This window comes from Felis catus, chromosome D1, assembly GCF_018350175.1.
Source record: "Felis catus isolate Fca126 chromosome D1, F.catus_Fca126_mat1.0, whole genome shotgun sequence".
Classification (NCBI taxonomy): Eukaryota; Metazoa; Chordata; class Mammalia; order Carnivora; family Felidae; genus Felis; species Felis catus.
Window position 1 is genome coordinate 39,891,162 of NC_058377.1, and position 26,159 is coordinate 39,917,320.

The 26,159-nt window shown below is 42.4% G+C and overlaps 1 protein-coding gene and 1 non-coding gene across 6 annotated transcripts; both read right to left on the reverse strand.

The window, feature by feature from the left end:
- Positions 1-2,316: 2,316 nt before the first annotated feature.
- On the reverse strand, positions 2,317-26,073 carry MED17 (mediator complex subunit 17). Of its 5 annotated transcripts, none has more exons than XM_019811638.3 (13): positions 25,561-26,037; positions 22,467-22,633; positions 20,392-20,611; positions 18,352-18,488; positions 17,961-18,045; positions 17,450-17,602; positions 16,117-16,247; positions 15,263-15,447; positions 11,972-12,094; positions 10,842-10,979; positions 6,004-6,121; positions 4,080-4,239; positions 2,317-2,880 (listed from the first exon to the last, which is right to left on the reverse strand). In XM_019811638.3, the coding sequence occupies exons 1-13, from the start codon at positions 25,808-25,810 to the stop codon at positions 2,669-2,671; spliced, it is 2,079 nt and encodes a 692-aa protein (XP_019667197.1). In that variant the 5' UTR covers positions 25,811-26,037; the 3' UTR covers positions 2,317-2,668. The 5 variants fall into 5 exon arrangements, 4 of the variants coding, with proteins under 4 accessions (XP_019667197.1, XP_044894543.1, XP_003992664.1 ...); XM_045038608.1 differs by lacking the exon at positions 25,561-26,037 and adding an exon at positions 25,162-25,359; XM_003992615.5 differs by lacking the exon at positions 11,972-12,094 and having other exon boundaries at positions 25,561-26,029.
- Positions 21,350-21,485, reverse strand: LOC111556845. Its single transcript, XR_002736561.1, has one exon. It is a non-coding gene; the product is annotated as a small nucleolar RNA SNORA46 (small nucleolar RNA).
- Positions 26,074-26,159: the final 86 nt, after the last annotated feature.

The window sequence follows — 26,159 nt, forward strand, 5'->3', positions numbered from 1 at the left end:
GACGTAGAAGTGAACCAAGGTATGGAAAGAAATTGACCACAGAGCGTGGCTTTCAAAATGAACTGGAAAAAAACAAAAATCTTCATGGCCACAGATGCACTCGCTGTCTTTATCACCTGTAAATTTGAGCAAAACAGGACATTCTAAAATGCTTTCTCCTACTGATAAATACAAATAAAGCCGGCATCTTAACCACTGACTGACTTCTAAAACGCTGGGCTTTCCGAGAACAGTCACTTAATGTTTTCTATCTGCCAGCCCTTTAGAACTTCACATCCATTACCAACCATACTGAGACCTTTGAACCACCACTGAGGTGAGCAGGGGCATTCTGGTCCTTGTTTTAACACGTAAGGGACCGGGTGCAGCCGGGGTAACGTTGCCAAACGGAGACAGCTAAGCAGGGGTAGAACCGACATCAGAACCCAGCTCTTTTGCTAGCCCATTAAACACACGGTTAGGGACTAACTGGTTTGCTCCCGCTGGCCTCCCAACTTTCACGGTATATTCTTCCATTGCCGGGTCATCCAGGTTGCAACATTAATTAAGCTGGAGAATGTGAATCAACACAAGGCACACGAGTTGCTGGCCCAGTGGCCGAGCTGCCATCTTCCCCCTGCCTCTCCTTCCTTTTCCACTGTTTTCTAAGTAGCGGGTAATGGCTCTTCACTCCCCAGCGATGAAGATCGTGGCAGCGTGCGGTTGCTCCACTGTCCTCGGATGAAGCTTAAGAGAGCCCGTGGTTACACCTGGGGCTCTCCGCTCCACTCGGTGTGGTCGTGGCACTGGCTCCTGACCAGATAATCCTGCATAACAGCGTTCGTTTTTTCTAGCTGATAGCCATTTTATGTCTATTATAATAAGAGGGGGGCTTTTATTCTGGATCTCTTTAAACTGTAACTCTTCTAATAACTCATTTTTATTATATTTACCAAATTATCAATTTGCAGTGGATGGAAATTAAACAAAAAAACAACAAAACCCCCACCAAAACGAAGTCTCCTGGCAAAAGTCCTTTGAGTATGAGCCTTCAACATTACAGAAGACTCCACATGTGAGTAGATCTGTATGGATGAGCTTAGGATAATTAGCTAAGGCAACTTTTGTGGGCCACCATGAAGAGATTTATTTTTTATAAAGCTTTATAATTGTAGAGTCCTAACAGTTTCTTAGAATTTCCATGGATAGAAAGATGCAGCATCTCAATCAGAAGGGGAAAACAAGCAAACACACAGAGATGTTATGGTACTTTGTGGCTTACAAGTTCCATTTTTCTTTTAAAAGAAAAAAGGAAAAATATAAACCTTATGATTTTACAGTCATAACTTATTAAAAGGGTATCTTTAAAAAATTGAAAGCCTTTCTCATAAGGAATACACTCCCTATGTATTATTTATAATTGTTCCAAATGACCCATATAAACCTAAGTCTCTTATTAAGGGAAGTAACTCAGGTGCATTTTAGGATTGGGGCACTATTTCCAGAAAGTTCAAATATGTTATTTGTAAAATGTAATCAATCCACAGATCCATTCGTATTTTTCCCTGGAGAAAGAGCGCTTTATGGAGTGAGACAGGACAATACTTTCACTGAAAGAAGGAATCCAGAGCTGTTGGGTGGAGGCTAGAGAATTGCAGGGGCAGGCGGGGCGGGGTGTGAGCACTTGCCGTCTTAAGGGACAGAGGTCATTCAAGTGGCGGAAGAGACAAAAAAGGGACCTGAGAAAACCCTAAAAATATACTCTGCCCTCTGTGCCTTCGGCTGAGCACTTTCTAGGATGCTCTCAGAGGACCCAGGCGTACATAAAGGCAATTGGAGGAAGAGGAAGTCGATTTGCCAAGACAAGCGTAGCTTTAATAGCTCTGCTACGGAAGGGGGAGAGGATCTTCCTGCCAGCGTGTAGATCCTTCCACTTCAGGGGAAGAGGTCTTCTTTCACTGTGAGCTCTGTACGAAAGCTGGGTTGTAAGAGCGTTTGTATATTCTTAAGCAATCTTTTTAACGAATAGGAGAATGAGATGAGTTGATAAAAGACAATTCATTTGGGGGTGCCTGGGTGGCTCAGTCGGTTAAGCAACCGACTCTTGGTTTTGGCTCAGGTTATGATCTCTCGGTTTGTGACCTCAAGCCCAGGGACAGGTTCCACGATGACAGTACAGAGCCTGCTTGGGATTCTCTCTCTCCTCTCTCTACCCCTCCTCTGCTCTCTTCTCTCTCAATAAATAAACTTTAAAATCATCAGTGCTCTTTAAAAAAAAAAACAACAACAACAAAAAAAAAAACATTCATTTAGGTTGTTAAGAGTTCAACGAGTATCTGGAATTTTTAACCATACGCTTTATTTGATGTCAACATCAAAGGAATATTTTAAAAAGTTAATTCAAACCCATAAATTAGCAACATTTCAAGTTAACTGCATAAAAAAAGTTGTTTTGCATCTCCCTATTATATACCCTATAACTGTACATAAGCTTCTGCATTTCAAAGCACTCGTCACTTATAAAGTGAAAGGTTTCAAAATGCTAGGTAAACATCTGCTAATTATTTTTTTAAAACAATACTCCTTTGGAAAATTTCTCTTTCTTGTGCTTAATGGTTCATCTTCTCAAGTCCGTTTCTGGAAACTTCTCTGCCAAAAAACAATCCAGAGACCGTGCTGGAAACAAGGATCATAGCAGGCAAGGGCTGAGCGCAGACATAAGCAGCTCCATTTTATAGACAAAGTTTCGACCTTCCATCTTATTCCACTGAACTTCTCTGAACGGACCACGAAGATGATTCCATTTGCTATCCTGTAAAACATCACTCTTCGGAAGGTCTTTACACTGGTTCCGGGGAAACTGAACCATGATCTTGCTGCCACTTTCAGGGCCATTGCGAACTGCGGAGCAAAACCAAAATATCAGTATGGTCAATTTCCAAACTAGAAAACAAGGAAGCGTCCCACAACTTCATTCTACCACGAATACAAAAACCTTTTCTGCATATGCACTTAAAAGCTCTAGTTTAAAAGCGCTGGTCCGTTTTCATATGCAAAAAAACAAACAAACCTTGCTGATTTATATATACTAGGGTGGTATAAATATTCACGAATTACTGTTTGTATCATAAAAATGTGGCAAGATGAATTCTGGCTTAGGAAAGTCATATGTCCTGTATATTTTCAGAAAACCAATTTATTTTTTTTCTAAACACTTGATACACATCTAATATAGAAGGAAACTCAAACGTTCAGAATCAGACTGGGAGGGAGAAGGCAAGATTATTCTGAATTACGAACTTCAGGTTTTAATGAGGCTTCATTACTCAGCGAAGAAGAAATGGGTATTTTGAAACTCTTATCAATAAAGATCGAGCAAATGACCAAGCCTACAGATTCAGACCATGGTTCTGGGGGAAAAATTTCTAATTGCTCACTCTTTCAAATATTTAGAACAGGTATTAGTAAAGACCACACTGGGGCGCCTGGGTGGCTCAGTCAGGTAAGTGTCCGACTTCGGCTCAATTCATGATCTCGCAGTTTGTGAGTTTGAGTCCCATGTCAGGCTCTGTGCTGACAGCCCAGAGCCTGGACCCTGCTTCAGATTCTGTTTCTCCCTCTCTCTGCCCCTCCCCTGCTTGTGCTGTCTCTCTCTGCCTCTCAAAAATAAACGGTAAAAAAAAAAAAAAAAAGAAAGAAAGAAGGAAAGAAAAGACTACACTAAGCCGCAAGTACTCCAAAAACACCTCTCCTCTCTGTTCCATCCCGTCATGTCCTTAGGATCCGATATTACTCTTGCCAATTTGCAGTACATTTTCAAAAAGCATTTATCCATCAAAGGTTTTGAACTTTAGGAGTAATGATGCTGATGGCAGTTTTCAGATCTCTTAGGAAAATGTGTCACCAAGCAAAACATTTTTAAGACCACTAGAAGAGAATAATTTGTTGCTCTGAATAATAGCTATGATCAGATAAAAGCTCAGCATAACTGCTATATGAACTCACTGCAGAGATAAATGACTCCCAAGTATGTCTATTACAGGTAAATGTTAAGACCAAACTCCCAAAGGCCTCTTCACATTCCAAGCAGCAGCCAGTACCTGAGATAGCATAGTCACCACTCGGGGAGGCCACCGTTATGGCAGAGGCATTGCCAATGCTCTCTATGGGTCCAAGGCCCACGTGATTACTGAAGCTTAGCACTTGCCAGCCCATAACCTTGGCGAGCTGCTGAACTGCATGCACCTGATGCTGTGACATCTGTGAACGAAAAAGGAAACTTTATGTGTAATTGCCATGGATATTTACTTTGCGGTAGCTTGACATCACGACTGTGAACTTTTTGTTGGGGTGTCCGCTGCCGAGCACAGACAGGAATCCTATCTTCTGTGTGAGGAACCCTCCTCTGTGATTACCGGGGGAGGATCCCACCTTCCACCGCAGAGGCTAAAATAGCCTGATGCTCGCCTTCCCTGCCCGATGGCAGCTTGAGCACAGACACGTGACCTAAACTTGGCCAACCAAAGACTCCCACCTGGATCACCGAATGTGGCGCAGTACCAAAGGCAGCGGGGTGTGCTGAGTATCTTCCAGTTACCCCTGCAAATCCACTCTCCACCCTACTCCACCCAGAGAGGATGACCCATATGGTTACATCATTTGGCTTCAGGGTGGGTTCAGATAACGGGAGCAACCAAGGTAATGGGAGCCAGAGGATGGCGAAAGAGAGAGGAAAGCAAGGTCGGTACCCTTCCCCGTGAGCTTGTATCCGGTGATGAAAGGCGACTAGTGTTTTTCCAAGGTGGCCTGTTCCACATGACTCTCCCCCTTTAGGGCACCTACAAGCCCTCCCCTTATCCGTCTGGCTTAGGACTGGTGACCACTCAGCACCCCCCGGCCTGGTTACCTGGTTGGTACTAGCACCAGGTCACCACACTTTCCCTGGCGGTTCTCCTACACCCACACTTTTGTAAATCCTTAGAAAAATTACTGAGTGCCACCTATTTTCTACTAAAATCCTGACTAATGCACAGGGGCAAGTTAGAGCGCGCTCTGCCACTAGCGATGAAGGCAGTGGGAGTGTCAGGATGGCAACTGACAGCAGCCGCTGTCCTGGCTGTGCTTCTGACGGGGCAGCTTCCTTTGATCTCCGCCACCTGCCAGCCTTGTTCTTTAGACTTTCCATTGGTTCTCAGAGCTACCCAACAGCCTCCCAATATAGTTCTGTGTGCGTGTGTGTGTGTGTGAGACACGAAAGTCAGTTTAAGTGTAATCAACCAAGAACTGCCGTATCTCACAAATGCATTTTATTTACTTGGCACCAAAGAAAGAAGTCAGTATAGAAGATTATTGCTTCTAGGATGGAGAGCATGTTTTTTTCAGCTTTATGTGAAATATAAATGTGTATATTGTGAAAAGCGTATTAGCTTCCCTAAACCTACCCTTTCTCCCACAAGTCAATTTTTCACTGGATCATAACTCCATGAAGAACACAGGAGAAATACTATTCTTAACTTTACAGAAGAGGAAAGGAAGGTCCAGAAATTTGTCCGGCGTCACAAAGCAAATTTGTGGTGGACCTGGGACTAGAACCCAGCACTTTCCAGGCTGCTCCTTAACACGGAAGAACTCTATCTGAGGGCTTAAGTAAAATATCCCACTTATTATCATGGAGGGTCACTAGAGTTTTGTATCTGATCTCTCCTCTGGTTTTCTGGGGTAATTCTCCACTTTTGTGTGGACCCAAAGGGGCTGTAAACCCAGGCAAACGTGAGAAATCCGAAGTTTACAGTCTCCGAGCTGCTCCTTCATCTTAACCACAAACTAACTGGAAATATATCTAGAACAATTTATCAAAGTTTCACAATTAGCCATTAAGTTGTAAAATGTGCACTAGAAATTAAACAAGATGGCGGACAAAAATAGCTTTCTTTTTATAATATACCTTAACTCTTCCTTACTCATTTTGTTCTTTAAGCGGTAACAAGGGCAAGAGGCCCCAGACTTGCGGTCTATAACTCTTACCTGTGACAGGAGGAAGTCCTGTAGCTCCTGCTCCTGGTGAGACAGTGTGATCACTCTTCCATCCCTGTGTACAACTCGGATCTGCTCAACTCCGATATTCAACTGCAGCTGAATGGACCTTTATAGACACATATACTAAAAATCAGAAATGTTCAAAATTACCTCATACGATGCCACAGACATTAAACCTTAACACCAAAGAAACCGAAAATAACAATTTTGATAACCTACACCAACACCCATGGGAGAGAGGGGTTGTCTTAGGTTCAAGGTAACCATCAGACTCCCACCAGATGCCCCTAGGTCACCCATGCACGCAGAAGGATGCAGGAGAGGAAGCCCAGCTTGCCAGCCGGCCAACACCCACTGCCACTCTGCTCTGACAATCTGCACACCTTTGCTGCACTGAGATGAGATCTACACTGGGCATGTGGGGGACCTGCCCCGACTTTAGAAGCCTCATTCCGTATAAGAGCCACATGTCCTCATGACAACTCCATAGACATGGTCTCCACAGTCCCCCGCCAGGAGATACTGCCCAGTTTGAGAAGTCACTCCATCTGGGAAAAGCCAAACGCACCTCCATCAGGTGTTTATAATTCCTTCCAGTCCAGATCCACTTTACCAGTTTGGGATTATTTTTGCCAAAAGCAATGTTGCCTAGTAACACAGGTGGCATCTTTTCTTAGCAGGTTACTAGGGGACTATAGCTAAAGAGTTAACCGAAGATCAAATTCTCATACGGAAAAGGAAAAGCTCTTATTAACTCCACACCCTCTCCTGAAATAATCGGCAAACAAGTCAAAATATATACTCTATTAACTTGGCTTAGGTCAAATAAAGAAACTCATAAAACAACATGCAGATAACGACCCTCTTCCAAACCAATTTACAAATTTTTAGCACTAGCATACAACATCTATGAGAAACATGAAATTCTCCAAATCAAACCATCTAGATGAACTGAAGGATAAAATAGCATTATATCTCCTCACATTTGAAAATACCTCTTTTTTTAGACTTGACTTTACAGTGACCACTTAGGAATAAAACATTGTGTCAGTTATCTATGTAAAATTGTAATTTTGATGTATTAAAAGTTTACATGTTTCTTTCAAAGAAAAACACAAAATTCAGAAGGCTTAAAAGGAAAAACTTACAAACTTAACCAAATGGTAAAAAGCCTGAGTACTGGGTGACTGGGTACTGAGTACTGCCTGAGTGGCTCAGTCAGTTAAGTGTCTGATTATTGATTTGGCTCCACTCACAGTTTGTGAGTTTGAGCCCTGTGTCGGGATCCACGCTGTCAGTGCAGGGCCTGCTTGGGATTCTCTCTCCTCCTCTTTCTGATCCTTCTCCACTTGCGCATGCTCTCTCTCTCTCAAAATAAATAAATAAACTTAAAAAAAATTATGATTACTATTGGTAGAAGCATAGTTGTGGCAACTGCTTTGAAAAGCAATTTGGTAACATTAACGCAAAGTTTAAACGTCCTTATCTTCTGACCCAGCAATTACACCTGTAGGGCTTTATCCTACGGATATACTTGCCTACGGATGTACTTGCATGTGTACAAGTTACCTGGCTGGCATCCAACTAAAATGTTCATCAGGGGGCACCTGGGTGGCTCAGTCAGTTGAGCGTCAGACTTCGGCTCAAGTCATGATCTTGTGGCTCTGAGTTTGAGTTCCACACCAGGCTCACTGCTGTCAGTGCAGAACCCACTTAGGATCCTCTATCCCCCTCTCTCTGCCCTTTCCCCACCTGCGCTCTCTCAAAAATAAATAAATATTTAAAAATACAATAAAATGTTCATCAACAGAAGGCTGATTAAGAGTCATGGTACATACAATGAACACAATGAAGCTGTAAAAAGAATGAAGTAAATCTCTACGTAGTGGTAAGGAATGCTATTCACCAATATAAAATAATGCAATTCACCAATATAATATTTAAAAAAACATGCAAATTGGGAATGACTGCTGATAGGTATAGGGTTTCTTTTTGAGGTAATGGAAAATGTTCTAGAATTAGTGATGATATACAACATAAATAATATACTAAAATCCATTGAACTGTACACTCTAAAATAGTAAATTTTTTATGTGAATTACGTCTCAATATTTTAAAAGCACACAATATTGTAGGAAAAAAGTAGGATATATATGCTTGTAAATGCACAGACTTTCCTAGAAGGATGTGTAGAAACTTCTTAGATGCTTCTGGGAAGTCCTAAGAGAATTACTTTCAACTTTAAATAATCTAAGTTGACCCCAGCTATAAAAGATGAGGAAAAGGGCATTCTACTACTTCCTTTCCCTCCTGATGCTGTCAAGGATACATTGTCAACAACCCTTCTTCTCAGAAGTTTAGAACTTTTACCCCGGGCCCTGAAACCATAATCTCACATTTGTTTGGTCTTGTAAATGTAAATAACTCAATGCTGACAATTTTTTTTTCTTTTCCACTCCTTTGTACTCTTTCTCGTAATGTTTTATGGTGGAAAATTTTAAGCAAAAGTACATAGCAGATTTTGCATATATAGTAATATATACAAAAGTAATGCAATGAAATACAATGAAAGCCAATGGCCCCATCACCTAGCCGTAACAGTTAAAATGCATGCCAAACTTGTTTTACCTTATTCAACAGCTACTCTCCCACCACACTCCAAGTCACCTCAATTATTTCCTTATTTCTCTATAGTATAGGGGAAGAAAACCATGATCCACCTTCACCCCACCATCTTTTCCTGGAAGTTGCAATACTGATTTCCACTGTGTATTCCTTTATCTTCTATATCCAATCTTTTACATCATACTCCCTAGCGATTTTTCATTTTTGAAAAATAGTGAATTAAAGTCCCTATATTAAAAAAATAACAATTGGGGCGCCTGGGTGGCTCAGTTGGTTGAGCGTCTGACTTTGGCTCAGGTCATGATCTCGCGGTCCGTGAGTTCGAGCCCCACATCGGGCTCTGTGTTGATGGCTCAGAGCCTGGAGCCTGCTTCGGATTCTGTGTCTCCCTCTCTCTCTGACCCTCCCCCGCTCATGCTCTGTCTCTCTCTGTCAAAAATAAAACATAAAAAAAAAAATTTTAAAAAATAACAATTTAAGGGGCGCCTGGGTGGCTCAGTCGGTTAAGCGTCCAACTTCAGCTCAGGTCATGATCTCACAGTTCGTGGGTTCGAGCCCCACAATGGGCTCTGTGCTGACAGCTCATAGCCTGGAGCCTGTTTTGGATTCTGTGTCTCCCTCTCTCTCTGTCCCTCCCCTGCTCATGCTCTGTCTTTGTCTCAAAAATAAACAAACATTAAATAAATAAATAAATGAACAAACAACAATTTATGGGTATTATACTCTCCTGCTCCTGAGGGTGGTGATTTTGTTTTCAGTATGTTTTGCTCAACGGAGACAGCACAGTGGCTAGTTAGGTCTGCCTGAAATAAAGCAACTAAAACTTGAAAAAGAAAAGGTACTCACCGACATTGATAAATGTTTGCTAATGGCTCTCTCAGACTGACCTGGGGAAGGGGACTTAACTATATCCTATCAGTTGTTAATTTTAGTTTTTAATATTTTATTTGAGAGAGAGTGCAAGCAGGAGAGGGGCGGGGGGGGGGAGAGGGAGAGAGGGAGAGAGGGAGAGAGGGGGAGAGAGAGGGGGAGAGGGAGAGAGGGAGAGAGAGGGAGAGAGGGAGAGAGGGAGAGAGGGAGAGAGAGAGAGAGAGAGAGAGAGAGAGAGAGAGAGAGAGAATACCCAGCAGCCTCCACACCCAGTGCAGAGCCTAACATGGGGCTCGATCCCATAACCCTAGAATCATGACTTGGATGAAATCAAGACTTAGTCGCTTAACTGACTGAACCACCCAGGAACCCCAGTTGTTAAATTTCAAAAGAGGCTCAAACGGAGGCCAAAATGCCTTCCGTGGCTACAAGCTTAATTTTATTAACTTGGTTTATTCTCCCCAGCTTTATTGAAATATAATTGACACACATCGTTGATTGGTTTAGGGTGTATGTAGAACATGATGATGTAATTAGTGTATACATTTTATGAAATGATCATCGTAGTATGTTAACACCCATCACCTCATAAGCTGCCCATTTTTGTTCCTGTGATAAGACCTTTCAAGATCTACTCTTAGCTACTTTCAAATATACAACACAGTATTATTAACTATAGTCACCATGGTGTACATTAGATCCCAGAACTTTTACAAATGGAAGTTTGTACCTTTTGCCCACCCCGCCTCCCACCCCCTGGCAACCACCAATTTGTCCCGTGTATCTTAGCCCGTGATTTGTGAATGTAAGTGAAGGAGAGTGCTTCTCTGTGAATGGTCGGGACAAAAGTCATTTCACCCCCTTTACAGACACAGCTCTCAGCCCCATTTTAAGAGCATAATCATGAACTGGATTGGACACAGGTTTAATCCTCTCATCTCCCCCGCCAGGAGAGCTACAAAACTTAGGCTGTTTTAGGCACAATATGGAGAGTATAGGCTCTAATACAAACGGCCCTGCTCACTTCAAATACCCCAGACTCGCCACCGCCTCGAGCAAGAACTGAAGCGGACCAGAGTGTAAGGTGTGGCCGCTCAATGATGAGGTTCATTTTTTGCCACAACTCAAATATGTGACATTTACCTTACGGACACTATTTCAGACCTTCTTACTTCTCATTTGCACAAAACCTCTACAGTTGATAGAATTTACTGGAATGTTATGGCACCGCAGCAAATAAAACCCCAAATCTCGATATAATCATTCAGCAAACATCAATATGTAAAAAGCAACTTAACGTTTGAAACGAACAACTTATTTTTGACACTTACTTGCATATCTGTTCATAACCTTGTGATGTGATTAAAACCTTCACACTAGATTCATAAACATCATTAATATTCGACCAGTGAGCCTGTATCTGAGGGTCCTCGATGCGACTTGCCAAGCTGTCAATGGTTGCAGCAGCTCTTTTAAAGAAAAGAAGGTGAAAATTTTAAAAAGCTACCATTTTAAATAGTAAGATTATAAATCACTTTATTAATGTTACGGCTATTTGAAAACGGGAGGACTACGTTTCAAAAATACTACATTTGAAAAGCAAAGACCTTTCTTTTTTTTTTTTTTTTCAACGTTTATTTATTTTTGGGACAGAGAGAGACAGAGCATGAACGGGGGAGGGGCAGAGAGAGAGGGAGACGCAGAATCGGAAACAGGCTCCAGGCTCCGAGCCATCAGCCCAGAGCCTGACGCGGGGCTCGAACTCACGGACTGAGAGATCGTGACCTGGCTGAAGTCGGACGCTTAACCGACTGCGCCACCCAGGCACCCCGCAAAGACCTTTCTTAAAAAAAGGTTTATTTCCTTTGAACTCCAACTTGTTTTCTCTCAGGAAAACTCATCAGAACAGAGGAAGAAGGGTACTTTCAGGGTATATGCCTCAGGTCTGAAGAGAACAGAAATCATTCATGGATGTTAATAATTTGGTCCCTGGTAACAAATGGCACACCCACAGTGGAGGCCCATTTACTATCACGGAACTACAATCATTTTCCTGAGAAGCCAGGGAGCCTTTCTGCACAATGAAAACTTTATACTCCAAGAAAGATAAATATGTACACGAGAAATACGATTTAACTCCTCATTATGTACCACAGATCATAGTAAGTGCTTTCATGAACTGTATCGTTTCATCTCACTAACAACCCTGTCAAGTAGACACTATGATTATCTCTATTTTTCAGTCTAGCCACACTTAGTAATTTGCCTAAGGTGACACAGCCATAAGCTGAGGTATATAACCGGTAGTCTAACATACTAATCAAACAGCTACTACCCAGAACCAAAGCATAATTCATGACACTTAATGAGACTACTGGAGGTCTCCGGTTTCTAGTTATCTGATTCCAGTACTTGATTGGGAAGAAATGCAAACTGCCATTGAGGACAAGAGGCCATTTACATAAATGGGTTTGGGGTTTGCTCTTTTACTGCTTCTGCTCCAGTACTGGTTTCTTTCAACCTCTTCAACTTTCTCTTCCTTTTCTGGGATTTGTTTCCTTGACAGAATTTCTTCCAAAAATTCCTACAGCAGACAGATATGTATGTGAGCATTGATCTTAGCATTATGCCTCAATAAACTGGAAATAAAAACTATCTAGTGACTGAGAATTGGTAACAGAAATCATGGAGTGTTTACATAATGGGATATTGCACAGCTATTAAAATATCTCTGAAAAGCATTTAATGAAAGATAAAAACATTTATAATATTAAGTGAAAGCAGGATATAAACTGACTGAACCACCCAGGCGCCCCGATTCCAGATTAAAAAAAAAAAAAGATACACATACCCTAGCACACATATATATCAAAATACATGAGCATGTTAATAACAGGTCTTGCTTGTGTATGGTATTTATACAGTTGGGGTTGATACGTTGGAAAATTATTTTATAACTGGGGAACACAGGAATATTTTTAAAGCTTTGCTGCCTCCAACACTATAACAATACTCTGAAAATGTATGAGGATTCCAAAAATAGCTACCTTCATTCCCCTGACTTTAGGTTAAAGGTTTTTATAACTGAAACGTACAAATGAAAGTGACAACAGTAACCTACCCTATTTTATTGTTTATAAGGAACTTCTGCATATATTTCTTTTGACCCGAAGACCAGACTCCTATATCCCTAACTGGCAGAAAAATAGGTGGAGGGCCATAGATATGAAAACCAAAGTTAGTGGAGCGCCTGGGTGGCTCAGTCAGTTAAGTGCCTGACTCTTGATTTTGGCTCAGGTCATGAACTAGAGGTTGTGGGATTGAGCTCCTCGTCTGGCTCTGCACTAACAGAGCGGAACCTGCTTGGGATTCTCTCCCTCCCATTCTCTCTGCCCCCCGACCCCCCACTCATGCACATGCTGTCTCTAAAAATAAATAAATAAACTTAAACTAAAAAAACAAAAAATGCCCCAAAGTTAGTTAGCAAGTAACTGAGCCCTGTTTTTGTTGTTGTTTTAATGTTTACTTATTTTTGAGAAAGAGAATACGAGCAGGGGAGGGGCAGAGAGAAGGGGACACAGAATCTGAAGGAGGCTCCAGGCTCTGAGCTGTCAGCACAGAGCCCAATGTGGGGCTCTAACCCACAAACCGCACAGAGCCCCACACAGGGTTCGAATCCAGGAACCATGAGATCATGACCTGAGCAGAAGTCGGATGCCCAAACAACTGAGCCACCCAAGCGCCTCCTGAGCCCTGGTTTAAGCACATTTTTTTACCCCAAATTTTTTATTCCTTTTACTGCACCATGCTCTCTTCTCAGAACATGTCTTCCTAATTCATTTTACTATAAGCTTCAGGCTTAGGTTTCCATTTAAAGACTACAAACGTACGTGCCATTAAAACCATGACTTGCAGGGGCGCCTGGGTGGCGCAGTCGGTTGAGCGTCCGACTTCAGCCAGGTCACGATCTCACGGTCCGTGAGTTCGAGCCCCGCGTCAGGCTCTGGGCTGATGGCTCGGAGCCTGGAGCCTGTTTCCAATTCTGCGTCTCCCTCTCTCTCTGCCCCTTCCCCGTTCATGCTCTGTCTCTCTCTGTCCCAAAAATAAATAAAAACGTTGAAAAAAACCCATGACTTGCAGAAGAGCCTGGGCGGCTTTGCCGGTTAAACATCCAACTTTGGCTCGGGTCATAATCTCACAGTTCTTGGGTACAAGTTCTGTGCTGACAGCTCAGAGCCTGGAGCCTGCTTCGGATTCTGTGTCTCGGTCTCTGCCCCTCCCCCACTCACGCGGTCTCTCTCAAAAATAAATAAAGCATTAAAAAAAATTTAAAAAGAAAACCATGCCTTGTATTAGCATGAAAAAATAAAAATCAAAAATAAACACTCATCCACGGCACAGTGTGCCCACACCTGAGAGTCTGGAATATTATCAAGGCACCATTCTAAATGAAGTAAACAACAGCTCTCTTCGCCAAGGAACAATACTAAAATACAAGAGCACCTTCAACATGTTTCTTTTTTTCTTTTTTAAAGTTTATTTATTTGTTTTGAGAGATTGAGAAAGAGAGAGAGGGGGAGAGAGGAGAGAAATCCCATGTAGGACCCAATCTCATGACCCTCCTTCCAGATCATGACCTAAGCTGAAGTCAAGAGTCAGATGCTTGGGGCACTTAGGTGCCTCAGTTGGTTAACCATCCAACTCTTGGTTTTGGCTCAGGTCATGATCTCGCTGTTTGTGAGTTTGAGACCCGCATCGGGCTCTGCACTGGCACGCGGGGCCTGCTTGGGATTCTCTGCCTCCCTCTCTCTCTGCCCCTCCCCCACTTGCACTGTCTCTGTCTCTCTCAAAATAAACTGAGCCACTCAGGCGCGCAAACCTTTAGCATGTGAAGAAGGCACATTTAAGTACAAGTTCTTTTGCAAACATAAAACTTTGGGTTGCAAGTAACTTGTTCTGCTAGTGTTCCCCAAGAGAAGCAAACACTTCTAACAAATATTAACTTGATAAACGAGCGTGTCTTACAATTCGAACAGTACGTGACACCCAGTGTGACATGATCACAACTGAGCCAATGGTTCCTGAAATTCGCTTTGATAGGAGAAGAGTGCTTGGGATGACAAGCATGTTTCCGAACGACTTACGCTCACAGACCAAGGTTCTCCTGTCGTGTGCATGGAAGCAAGAAAATGAGCTCCAGAGCTCCACAGAGCTGGGCATGAACCCGGATTTTGCTACTCTTTCCAAGTCTCACTTGGAGCAAGTTGCACAACTTCTCTAAGTTGGAACCTTCTCATCACTGAAAATAACTAATACCACCTGATGCCAGAGAACAAAAGCGAGAGAAGTCAACATATGGGAAAGCACCTTCCCAAGTCCTAAAACGTGAGACAGCCCAAAAAAAATAGGGAAAGCTTCAAAAAAAAAAAAAAAAAAAGATTAGAATCCGTTCAGGAACAAGTATCTCCCGAATGGGTCACTGAAGAAGGTGTGGGGTTCAGGGCATACTCCTAGTCAGGTGCCTTCCGAAACTGCAGCCAGCGTCAGAAGCCATCTTGTCAGTTACATGGGCCCTGAAGCTAAGTCTTCCCCACACGTGACAGGACCATCCGTGTCAACTCTTATCCCACACCCCGCTTCCTCTCCCTGGCACAAAAGGTTACAGCATGCCAAAAATAATGCAGAGGAGGTAAGTAATAAAGGAAACATGACTGAGGCTTTGAAGAAAAACCATTACTTTGTTCATCTTTACCTGCTCCTCAGAAAGATATGCTTTGCTTGTTTAATTATTTTTTCCAGAAGCCCTTCACTGGATTGTAATGAATTAATCTCGTTTTTATCAAAAGCCTGGGGACCCGAAAGTCTCATTCTCTTGTGACCAAAAGGTGCGCTTGCTGGATGAGGCATCGTGATGGAACTCAAGGTCTGTTTATGAAACTGTAACAAGAAGAGCCGTTTTCAATTAATTTTCATACCGAAGCATAACTGACATAGAACGTGTGAGTTTAAGGCAGACAACATCATGACCTGATGTTAGTATATACTGTAAAATGATTCAAAATAATCCTAGTTAACATCTGTCACCGTAAACAATTGCAAATTTAAAAAACTTTTTTTTTTTCTTTAAAGCAACTAATACTTACATATTTAAGGCAGGGGAGGCTGGAATACATACTTCTATTAAGTTTCTCAGGGGATTCTTTTGAAATTAGCCTAAACTGTGAGCCAGCACTCTGCAAACACAGTTCTAGTTAACGTGTAAGCAGAATATGTCCTGAAATAACTATCCTGTTCACAGGCTCTGGCATGACACTTTCCCCATCACTCAATCAGAATCACTTTTCCCTCTGTACCCTGCACACTTTCCTGGTGCGTCTGTATCAAGCTTGAGGTTTATTTCTACCACTAGAAGTTAAGCTTGTGAACACAGACTGAGAATTCTGATTATCGGCGTATTCCCCCAACACAGAGTAAGGATCCTTCACATCACAGACGGTGAAAGCCATCACTAGGGGAATAACGAGGACTCAGCAGAGAGGAGCCTGTGCACATTCACCGCACTGGGTATGCTTACCAAAACGCAAGAAGAGACATTTATTCCATTACCTCTCTAATTAGTAGATGCAAATTATGCTCTAAGACATAAAGATGGTCCTCCGGACTTTGCTTCTCAGTAGCACATTTTTGGGATTTCTTATCATTTGAGGAATGGCACAAAGAAATCAGTAACTGCAAGCCTATTTATAAAAAGAAATAGGACAGATGCAAATAACCGAAGATATAGAAAAGCACAACTGTCTTCATGAAGTATAATCACAGCCCTTTCTCAAAAGAGCATTCTAAACTTGGAGATCAGGCTTCACGATTACCATTTTCACACCAAAATGACTATTCAGGAATATAATCAACCATCACGTATTTTAACAATTCAAGTTCTATTGACCTACATTGTGGCTGTTGACTTTGAACTGTGGATAAAGAGAGTTCAACAGAAACTGTATGTGAATTAGTTTCTTCTTGCCTTTAAATTAAAAACAAAAAACACAACGCCATTTTTGAAAAAACAAAAAACACTTAGTTGGGGCGCCTGGGGGACTCAGTCAGTTCAGCGTCCAACTTCGGCTCAGGTCATGATCTCACGGTTCATGACTTCAAGCCCCACATCAGACTCTCTGCAGTCAGCACAGAGCCTGCTTCCAATCCTCTCATTCTGTTTCCCTCTCTCTCTGTCCCTACTCCATGCTCACTCTCTCTTCTCAAAAATTAATGTTAAAAAAAAAAAACAAACAACAACCTTGGAAAAACAACAACAAAAAACCCCACCAAGTGGGTATCTGGTCGTGCTGATTAGAAAAAAGACAAATACTCTTCCTTGCTGCCATGAAAGCATGGATGGAATTTTTCACTTGTAAAACCCATTCCTTTGACAAGACTCAAGAAGCTACATCTCACAATTTTAAAAACAAACAAAAATCAGTGACACGGCTAACAACAAATTGATCTCCAGGGCAATTCCAACTGCTCTTGAATAATAATATAATTAAAATCCCAATTTCCACAAATTTAGGAATATTACGGGCATTTAATAACCACTGTCTGACCGACATCTTATTTAGCCAGCAGGACAGGATCCCTGGGAAACAGTCCACGAACGGTGTCAGCAGACACCTCAAAGCAACTGCTGCTGAATAACAGCCTTGCTAGTACACGTTTTTCGCGTATGTGGTTTAAAATCCAGGAGTGACACTACTTAGGACACAGACTAGCATTGGAGACGTGCTGTGTCTTGCGCGCTTTATGAGCCACCACTATGGACAGCACGCTACCGCTTTGCTCTTACTGTTCCCTCAACGCAGCCAAATACGTAACTAGCCCCTCTGCCCTGTTCCCCAAACCACAAAGTCCTATTTATAAATTCAAAAGGGTTGGCTGCTCTTACTTGGAAAGGGCTGAGAGATAATCTGGTTTTTCACCACAATGTGAGGGATCTGTGACTTAATTTGAACGGCTTCCCGAGAGAGCTGCGCAAAAATTTCTTTACACAAGAGAACGTTCTGCGCTGCTTCTAATTTCGTCTGCCAGTGTGGGGAACCTGAAAGACAGGGGACATATGTATATATCAATTATCTGACTGGATTATGCATTAATTCGCTTAAGTGGGGACTTGAATGCATACAATAAAAGTTCAGAAAACACTGTATTACAGCATATCTTTCCCAAAACTGAAAAATTTTCCTTTCGTTTACATAGAAAACTGGTAAAGAAGTTCGATTTAAAAAAAAAAGATTGCACAGCTATTCACCAACGGTTAATTAACGGATTATAAATAATAAATTTCCAATTGTCCTTACTCCAGAGTACCGACTTTTCCTATCTACGTTTATCACCAGTTTATTTGGGAATGTAAGCTCAGACAGGACCAGAAGTTAGAGGACAGAACATAACTGCACCTGGTTTGGATTTGGGCAAAGGTCGTTTGAAGAGGTTGACTGTGCCAAGGTCACCTATGTCTGGAGCCTGTTTTTGAATTGAAACCTATGGGACAATAAAAACATGAAAAAATGTTAGCAAATTAACTTCTGGGTGAAGAAATTACTAAAACATACTTTAACAAGGGGCACCTGGGTGGTTCAGTCAGTTGAGTGCCTGACTTCGGCTCAGGGCATGACCTCACAGTTTGCGGGTCTGAGTCCCCCATCGGGCTCTGTGCTGACAGCGTAGACGGAGCCTGCTTGGGATTCTCCGTCTCCCTCTCTCTCTGCCCCTGCCCTGCTTGTGTGGTCTCCCTCTCTCAAGAATAAACATTCAAAAAAAAAACAAACAAAAAACTTCAGCAAATACCTTGATATATGCAGACCCCTCTAAATCACTAGGAATTTGTACATCGAGGGGACAGTAATCTTCAGGTATCTTCTTATCCAGATCAATATCTGTATTCTTTATTACTTCGAATGTACCGTGATGGGGAAAGAGAGATCCTAATGGGGTATTTATTAAAAACAAGAAAATAGAAACAAGTTAACACATAAATTTGACATACCTTAAGTATATAGTATTTCACAGGTGTGCCGTTTTAAAGGAGCACATGCACCCCAATGTTTATAACAATAGCCCAAGTATGGAAAGAGCCCAAATGTCCATCGATGGATGAATGGATAAGGAAGATGTGGTGTGTATAAATATATATATATATATTTATACACATCCACAACGGAGTATTACTCAGCAATCAAAAAGAATGAAATCTTGCCATCTGCAGTTACGTGGACGGAACTAGAGAATATTATGCTAAGCGAAATTAGCCAGTCAGAGAAAGACAAATATCTTGACTTCATATGACTTTTTAAGACACAGAACAGATGAACGTAAGGAAAGGGAAGCAAAAACAATATAAAAACAAGGAGAGGGACAAAACATAAGAGACTCTTAAATACAGAGAATAAAATGAGGTTTGCTGGAGGGTTGTGGGTTGGGGGATGGGCATTTTAAATGGGTAAGAGAAATTAAAGAAGACGCCTGTTGGAATGAGCACTGGGTATTATACATAGGGGATGATTCACTGGGATCTACTCCTGAAATCATTATTCCGCCATATGCTAACTTGGATGTAAATGAAATAATTAAGTAATTAATTTTTAAAAATATGTAAAAAAACCAGAAAAAAGTCTTGGTCATCTTGAAATAGGATTTTACCTTCAGAATTCCCCAGTTTACATCAAATGCTGAGACACTTAGGTTCTCCGGTACTGACTTAAACCACCTCACCTTGCCTGCTTTTAATGGTAGGACAACGATGGCTCCCTCTGGCAAATGAGTCTGTTTAAACTATCACTCTCCTGTTACCACGGTGATCACAGCCAGGGCTCCTTGCTTTGTCCCTTGGCACTCAAAGCTTTTACTCCACTGAGCTGGGAGTCTTGTAAACCTTTACTGTGTCGCTCCTCTGAATACACCTTAGTGGCTTACAAGACAGCAGCATGATTACCTCCGGAAACGTATTATAGGTCAACAATAAAAAGTTTGTACAAACAGATGTGAATTCAAGATCATCAAATTTTGGTATATGCCAACAAAATATATTCCTGCAACCTTGGTAGAATGGGGCAAAAGGCAAAGTGTTTTCACCACTCTCTCCCTTAAGCCAGGATGTGACAACAGCTTAGATGACTTAATGGAGAAAAAAAGAATTAAGGTGGACTGGAAACATTTCTTTTTCCTTTTACGCTCAGTTGGTTTTTTTTTTTTTTAACTTTTTAAGCTTATTTTTATTTATTTTTTGAGAGAGAGAGAGAGAGCATGTGCAAGCATAGGGGAGGGGCAGAGAGAGAGAGAGGGGGAGAGAGAGAGAGGGGGGGGAGAGAGAGAGAGAGAGAGAGAGAGAGAGAGAGAGAGAGAATCCCAAGCAGGCTCTGCACCGTCAGCAGAGTCTGACGTGGAGCTCGAACTCCCAATCCATGACATGATGACCTGAGCCCAAGTCAAGAGTCAGATGCTTAACCGACGGAGCCACCCAGGTGCCCCTTTTGCTTAATTTTTAAGGGTTACAAAGGAGCCCCTGATCGAGTCCAGTCCTAGCTCCTTTATCTCTGACTAAAATGTCAATTATGGTTCCGGGTGTGTTAGCACATAAGCTTTCTGTTAAATGCATCTAAAGATTTTCAAACTGAATCCCTCCCTCCCTCTCTCTCTATATTCACTTATAAGGCTATATGAGTAATTTTAGCTTATCAGGCTTATGTGTACAGAAATTAAAATTTCAAAATGTAACCCGTAACTGAGAAGCCATACGTTATAGCCATACGTATAAACATCACAGTCAACCCCGTATAGTTTTGTGACAAGCTACAGCTTAAAAGGACCGTTTCTAACAATGATCTATACCTGCGCTTCTGTAGCTCAGATCTCCAAGAATTTTATCTCCAACTTTTCTGAGTTTCCAGTGTTGCCGTAATCTCAAAAGCTCAGAGTTGAAGTCTCTTTGCAGCTTATTTTCTTGGTTTTCAGTGACTGATTTGGTCAATCTTTCCGCCCCCTTCAATAGGATCTGTGCGGCTCCAGCCAGCGACTTCTTTTTAGATATCAACTGCAGTGTCTGAGGGTTCTAGCAAAAACAATCCAACCATACAGTTCTGTATTTGTAAATGATTTCAACATTTCTCAATAATAAAATACCTACTCAGGAGAAAATTAAGAAATTAAAGAAAAGCACTGTTTTTTGAAAAATAACAACCTTAACGATTTCTCCCGTCAACCCAAATGAACTTATGTTAAACCACAAACACCACACTGGACTACAAATCAGAACTCATGCGAACTCTGCCCAGTCTAGATGGGGTTGCCCTCTCGTGTCGTACAAATGCCCACCCCCGGCCCCGTGTATACCCTTCTCTGTAATCCCTGCTTCAAAGTCACCCACGATGGCGAGACCCACTATGTCCATGGACGCTAGAACAATGCTCAGCACCTACTACTTGATTTCTGGAATAAATGAATGACCCCAATGAGTACAGCTGTATAATTACACGATGGCAAGCTACCAATGTGCCTTTGGAATAAAGACTGAAGCCACACAGCATTAAAATTAATGCACTTCACTGAAGGCTGATTTCCGGAAAACTGATGAGACAGCATAATCTATGTATTATATGTACATACCTAAATACCCATTAATCACCACCGATTTGTGTACTCTAGTAACCGGATACACTTCCAAATAAGCCAAATTTAACAAAAGAAAAGTCTTCTGGCTGCATGAATCAAAATCACCAAGTTTCATAAAATGTCACAATAATCACTTGTCAATTTTTAAAACGTAATACATTTTTAATTTTCTGAATAGTTATGTTCCTTAACTCTACATAGCAACAGCAGAATGGCAGGTCAGCTGTGCAAGAGAAAGAGCCAGGAATTCTTTTGCACTACAGCGTAACCAAGAATGGGGAAAATTCCCATCCACAGGTTTAAAGAATAGTGCAGGTCACCATCATCTTTGGACCGTGTCAGGGAAGTGAATTCTAAATTCTTGGAGAGATCAAGAAATTCCTGGAGACCCCTCTCTGGGAAGAGCACAGGTAAAGGCCATGGGCTAGGAATAAGGTGCCAGAGTTGTGGTCTTGGCTCTCTAACCACGGGCTGTGCTGCCTCGGAATGTGTCACGCATCCCTCTGGGCCTCGGTGTCCTCTCTGTACAACGAAGGAACCAGGCTGAATGATCTCTAAGAAGTCTTCCAGCATGGCGTTTCTAGATTCCGAAACTATTACCACATGAGTAATTACATTCAATGCACTTTACGTACAAATGGGCAAGAACAACCATTACTTCCTCTTCTCGCCATTAACCTGGTCGTGGACCTAATGCTGCTCTTCCTTGAGAACCTCCCAAGTGGCCTCCTTAATTTCAGACTTTCCATTCACTAGTGCATCCTTCTGTTGCCTCCCTTTCATCCTCTCGTGCTCAAAAATTAAACACGCTCTCCCTCAAACTGCAACAATCTCACCTAGCTTTCATAATTTGGCCTTTTTAAACCAGGCCCTAGAAACAGGTTGAGGGGAAAAGTGAGACTTTGAAAAAACTCACTTGCTGAAGGACCCAGGACTAATGATGGCAGAGGCAGGATTTGAACCCAGGTCTGTCTGACTCCACAGCCATTTCACTATCACATTTTTGTGTAATACATGCAGACCAATGATCCGGGCTGTAAGAATTTGTTAAGATCTGGGAAACTTTCAAGTGTTATATTATTAATGAAACTTAACTCCTCTAAGGGTCTCAGGACCATTAATAAAATGATAAATAAAGGAGATGAGGTTTCACACCTTTGTTTTGAACCAGTCTTCACAGCTTCATCTGACTTAATTTTGCATGAAAGGCAAAGGGGACAGAAGGCACACAGCCTGAAAAGTGGTCCTGGGACTCAATAAAATGGTATCATTATTCAATTAAAGCCCACAAATACCTGTTTTGGAGGAAGTGCATCCTGAGAGACGGGATCAAGAGTCATAAATTTTTTATCTCTAACAATACTAAGGACATCATAGAGAACGCACATCTCTGTCAAGGCACTTCTCAAATTGTTCCTCACTGAGTCCCAGGGCCAAAGAGAAGGTTGAAATTTTACCAACCCTAAAAAGAGAAAGAAAAAAGGAAACACACAGGTATGAGTTACACTGACTAGAAGGCAGAAATCTCACTGAGATGTTGTAATTACTAAAAGAACAATGACTTTCATTTCAAATCGCTTCCTGTTTTATCCCATTCCACGTACCCTTTCATGAATCTTTGTGTTAATATTTAAGCTCGCATTCCTACAATGGCAAAACAAACATGATATCTAATTTCCACAGCTTAAATCTAACATTCCAACATTACAGGTAAGCATTTCAGTATTTTTTTTCAATATATGCAAGACTTTTAAATACCCCTTTTCTTCCAGCTTTTAAAACTTGAGTAACTGGAAGGGTGCCTGGGTGGCTCAGTCGGTTGGTTAAATGTCCAATCTCGGCTCAGGTCATGATCTCACGGTTCGTAGGTTTGAGCCCTGTGTCAGGCTGTATGCTGACAGCTCAGAGCCTGGAGCCTGCTTCGGATTCTGTGTCTCCCTCTCTCTGCCCCTCCCCTACTCACACTCTGTGTCTCTCTCTCAAAAAGAAACATTAAAAAAAAAAAAAAAAAAAACTTGAATAACGAGAGAATTTCCAAAATACATTAAAGTACAAAAATAAAAGTGACCTACAGGGGCACCTGGGTGGCTCAGTCAGATAAATGACTCATGATTTTGCCTCAGGCCAAGATTTGGCTCAGGTAGGCTTGGGTAACATTCCTGAGTTCAACCCCACTTTGGGCTCTCTGATGACAGGGAGGAGCCTGCTTGGGATTCTCTCCCTCGGCCCTTCTCCCCACACTGCCATGCACATGCGGGCTCTCTCTCTCTCCCTCAAAATAAACCTTAAAAAAAAATTTTTTTTAAATGATCTATAAGGGCAGCATTCCGATATTAAAAACTGTTAACATGCCTTCCAACCTCTTCAATCACTTCATTAAATTCCACCAAATACATGCTCATTATATAGAGTTCAAATAGTTATAGAGTAAAAAAGTAAAAGTTTTCCTTTGTTCCCCACCCCTAGTTCTGTCCCATCCCGAGAAGTAATCAATATTAACAGTTGAGGTGTACCCATCCAACTGTTTTTCGATGCATTTATATACACTTACTTCCATGTTTCTATTACTTTTTTTTTTTCCTCACTTAATATGTCCTACAGCTACTTCCATGTCAGTACATAGATCTATTTCATTCTTTTAACGCTATTTGACATTCTGGAGCATAGCTGTACAGTAAGTTTAACCATTCCTATTTAACGGACATGTACGTTGCTTTCCATAAGGTCAGTAATGGTAAACATGCTCAACACACATCTGTGTATGTGGACAACTTTTTCTGTAGGTTAAATTCCTAGCCATGATTTAGTAGGTCAAAGGAGATACACGTTTAACATTTTTGACACATACTGAACTGCTAACCTTCCAAAAAGGCTTTACCAATTCACATTCCCAACACTGGATACTATGTTGCTGCTAATGCACCAGAATAGTGTTTTAATTTGCCTCTCCCTAATTGCGAGATCTGAAGTCTTTTCCTGTGAGCTGTTTATGCCTTTGGGCTGTTTTTCTAGTGCCTTGTCTCTCCCCCCCCCCCCCCCCACCCCAGTTTGAAGGGAATCTTTGACTAGCAGGGATATTGACTACTATGTGTCCTGTATGTTGCAAATACTTTTCCCAGTCATTTATTTTCTTACTTTGTTCATGGCACCTTTTTCCGTTATTATTTTACATTTTTATGTAATTAATCTCTTTGTCTTTATATTTTCTGTATTTCCTATCTTGATTAAGAAGGTCTCTTCTACTCCCAAAGTTTTATGATTATAGTTTCCTTCCAATTTTTACTTTATTCTCTTCATTTGTATTTCAATCCTTGTGGAACTAATCTGAGTGTGTAGGAGGCAGTATTTGCTTTTTACTCCCAAATGGACCCCCAGCTATCCTAACACCACTGATTTGAAATGCCATCTTTAAATTCCCATTTACACAGGGTCTGTTGCACATACCTAAATCATTGTGACTATTTTTTATCCCTGACAATAATGAAAATCCAAAACCCATTCACACTTTTTCTGTAATTCTCTCCTAACCAGTCTCCCTCCTTCCAGTTTCATTTTCCCTGTAATCCATTCGCTACATAGGATCCAGAATAATCTTTTTTTTCTTAATTTTTAAAAAATGTTCATTTGTTTTTGAGAGAGAGAGGGAGACAGAGCACGCGCAGGGGAGGGCAGAGAGAGAGAGAGGGAGACACAGAATCCCAAGCAGGCTCCAGGCTTTGAGCTGTCAGCACAGAGATCCACGCAGGGCTGGAACTCAGGGAGCTGTGAGATCGTGACCTGAGCCCAAGTTGGACGCTTAACCCAATGAGCCACCCAGGTGCCCCAAAATAATCTTTTTTAAAACAGAATCATCAGTCTACTTAAAATCCTTCAAAAGCTTTCAGCTGGCTTTCTAATAAAAGTCACATGCTTACCTTGGCCTACTGGCTGTACACGATTTGGTCCCAGCCTACCTCTTAGACTTTATCTTATATTCCAGTCAATACAGACCTCTCTTTTCAGTAGGTGTAATTAGCATCATCCACATTGCAAAGGGAAGCAAAGTAACTCGACTAGACGTGGCGGAGCCGCGATATGAACCGCAGGCTTCTTCACCAAGTATGCCCCATAACAGACTTAAACGCTTCATCAGTGACAGTGCCTCAAATGCTCCAATTCAAGAAAACGTGCAGAAGGATAAGGAGTATTAGGAGGCAGGCAGCGCCCTAAACCGTCAGGCTGTGAAAAGACCACAGTGAGCACGATCACTCTTCCGCACTGAAGTTACTTTCAAAGTTCGCCCACGCACCGCATCTCGTCTAGCACGCGAGACGCAGGGTGGCATTACCTGGGCGGGTACCGGGGTCCCCAGACCGGCCCGCGGACTGGAGTAGCACACACGGGCCTTACCTTCCTCGTCGTCCTGGTCTGCGCTGGACCCGGCGCCAGCCCAGTCCTGCGCGTCCCCCTCGGCCCCCGCCGCCTCCTCCTCCTCGGAGCCCGAACCCTGGCTGAAGTCGATCCGCTGGGCCAGGCGCGCCAGGTTCTGCGACATGGACAGCGGCTGCAGGTACGTTTCAGTGCCATCCAGGCCCACCTCCTGGACCTGCTTCTCGCAGGCCGACTCGATGCTGATCCGCACAGCGCGCACCCCAGACATGCTGGCGGCGTCGGGAGGACTGCCGCGCGAGCCAAAACCCGAGGTGGGAAGGAGAGACGCCTCCGAGGAAAGCCCGCAAGCCGGGAACCGCAGTGCTTCTGCGGACCTCCGGAAACCAAACGCCGCGCTGGGGCGGGAAACAAAGCCGAGGGCTTGGCGGCTTTCCCAGAATGCACTGCAGTTCCCCGCCCCCGCTCGGAGTCTCCCGGAACCCGACTGGCAGGCGCTGGCTCTCCACGCTTCCGGGGGGAGCGCTTCCGGTGAATCCCAGTGCAGCGCCGGGAAAAACTTCCTCGTCTGTAAGGAGGCGCGGCCGGCAGAGGGCGGTGGGGAGGGATCTTAGTGCCGA